The sequence below is a fragment of the Empidonax traillii genome, unplaced genomic scaffold, assembly GCF_003031625.1.
Source record: "Empidonax traillii isolate 1590-97213 ecotype Southwest subspecies unplaced genomic scaffold, ASM303162v1 scaffold528:size513120, whole genome shotgun sequence".
NCBI classification, from domain to species: Eukaryota; Metazoa; Chordata; class Aves; order Passeriformes; family Tyrannidae; genus Empidonax; species Empidonax traillii.
Genome location: NW_020955721.1, coordinates 505,662 through 507,974, shown reverse-complemented (window position 1 = coordinate 507,974; position 2,313 = coordinate 505,662). Strand labels below are relative to the sequence as shown.

At 37.4% G+C, this 2,313-nt stretch overlaps 1 protein-coding gene across 3 annotated transcripts in view; it reads right to left on the bottom strand.

Annotated features, from left to right (window-relative positions):
* Positions 1-696: 696 nt before the first annotated feature.
* TRMT11 (tRNA methyltransferase 11 homolog) overlaps positions 697-2,313 on the bottom strand; it is a 20,403-nt gene continuing 18,786 nt past the window's right edge. The window contains exon 11 of one of the 3 annotated variants that reach the window (XM_027897103.1): positions 697-948. In XM_027897103.1, the coding sequence (XP_027752904.1) occupies positions 810-948 (139 nt within the window). In that variant the 3' untranslated portion in view covers positions 697-809. The remainder of the gene's footprint in view (positions 949-2,313) is intronic. The other 2 variants (XM_027897102.1, XM_027897104.1) reach the window with 2 other exon arrangements.

Here is a 2,313-nt window from a genome sequence, read left to right as displayed (position 1 = left end):
GCATCTACCCTCCTGCTTTGCTACTGGTGAAGTTGGCAGCTCCAACACTGAACTCCACCTGCAGTGCTTTTAAAAATTCAGGTGTTGCTTGAGAACTGCACCGATCATGAGCATTATGAACACAGTACTAAAAACCCTGCTGCGTTATTAGTGCAAGCACCACGCAGACACAGCAGTTTGACTGTATCTCCCGTCATCTGAAATAGCTCTTCCAGCTGCACAAGGACTTGCTCACTGAGTGCATTTTCATTAAGCATTTGCCTCACACTTGCGTAGCATCTCTTTTAACAGTATGGAGTGAGAGAAGCAGCAAGAATGGAAAGGAGACCTGAATGAAATATTCCCTCTCCCCAGTGCCTCAGGAGAGGCACTTAATGTGTCCCAAAACAAGAAAGAGCCAGCGTGCTTCACTGTACTTTTACATCTTCAATATTATCTCAAAAACTAAGAGTTCTACAGATGAAGTAACAGAATTGAATATGGTTTACCTGTACTGAAAGACCCACAAAGCCATTTAGTATTTACTTGGGCATCAAGTTACACTTCGAAATCAATGGAAACTTAGGCATCTCTGTGGATGGGATATACAAGTAGCCGTAAGTTCAAAGATCTTTTCCACGCTATTCAGGGGCTTGCTTGGGATGAAGAGTTTACTGAAAACTGAGAAGAAAAAGGGAAAAAACCACTGCCCAATTTTACAAAAGCTCTAAATCTGACCATAAAAACTCAAGTGTGATATAAGTAAGGATCAACTGGCAAAGAGCACAAACTTGTCATGAATGCAATAGCTACTATTTTACAGAATGTAATCAAGAATTCAAGCTTACCTTGAATTCCTTCACCTTTTCCATGGTAATCAGGCGCCTTGATGTGTGCCTGGAAAGCATCTGCTCACAGTTGCTAATAAGTTTCAGGCACGGGTGGCGGGGAATGATTTCTTCTGTATATCTGGAAGAAATTAACATTCATAATGCTGTAAGCTCATGAAGTAGAAGACTTGTATCTGAAACAAAATTCTTATAGGCTGTTCACAAAAAGGCTTACACTAGAAAGTTGTTATGCACTTTAATCTGATTAAAGAAGTTCAGATATCGGTGCTCCAGAGTTTTGACAACATATATTTCAATCATCTTGTGACATAGAGTGTCTAAAATAAATTAAAACCTCACAGTAAAGAGAAATAAACACCCCATTTTCTACATGTATTTAAATTACGTTAATGTATGCACACAGGCCTGCCTGTATAATGTCAAGTAGAAAATATCTCAGCCAACCAGAAATAGTAACTTATCCAATGGGAGTTGTGATTTTAAAAACATATTCCAGCCAACATATATGAAGTTGCAGGAATAAGAGAATTAACTCTGGCTCCCTAAAAGGAGATCATTACAATTCAATTTCAAATCTTATTAAGCCAGCTCTTAATAGACAGTGCCATTCCTGGACTTCAAAATTTGGTGTTACAAATCTATCTCATTATAATTACTTTTTCTAATGGCAAGAAAACATTCCATTATCATTTGACATCAGATAGCAGCAACACTGGCTTACAATTAAATCCTATCTATACAAGCAAGCAGTTAGAGTGTTTTAAATGACCTGTCTCATATGCACACGATTTTCTATATCAAGTGCATTCTTTAGATTGCTTTCAACCCTTCCATTTCTACTCCTGAAAGAGGAATTTATAGATTTAAGACCTTTGCATGGGACTAGAGCAGCAAGAAGTACTGATCTAGCTAATATGATCAATATGAGATCAGACACCCTTCCCATATACTGAAACACAGATCAGTCATTTAGTCTTAGTTTTTGTAATAAGCTTTCACGTAATAGTTACTTCACCATAACACAGAAGATGGGTTCTCGAATTGTCAGGGACTATGACTTTGTACAAAATGCCTGCTCTCATGATTCTTCAATGATTGGGAGTCAACAGAAGTCAGACATTAAAATGCAGAACTAAACAACTTAAACATCTATCACTTCAATTTATAAGGTACGAAATAGGAGCTTCACATTTTTCTTGTGAAGAGGTGGATTTTCTGAATGCACTTTACAAAGTAAAGGTAGTGTTCTGTGAGAAAGAGAAGTCAAATGTAACGTAACACAAAATAGGATCACTCTAGGTGCTGATGGAAAACTTGGCATTTCTTGAGATAACAGTGAGCTGTTAAACAAGTAACTCAATACCAAACACAGATTTGTAAATAAGAAAAAAATAACCCAAACAGTACTGCCTCTTTGTTTGCTCCAAAACTTCCAGACTGCAAAACAACCTTTTAATCACTTCTCATGTGGAATCAAGTTGCT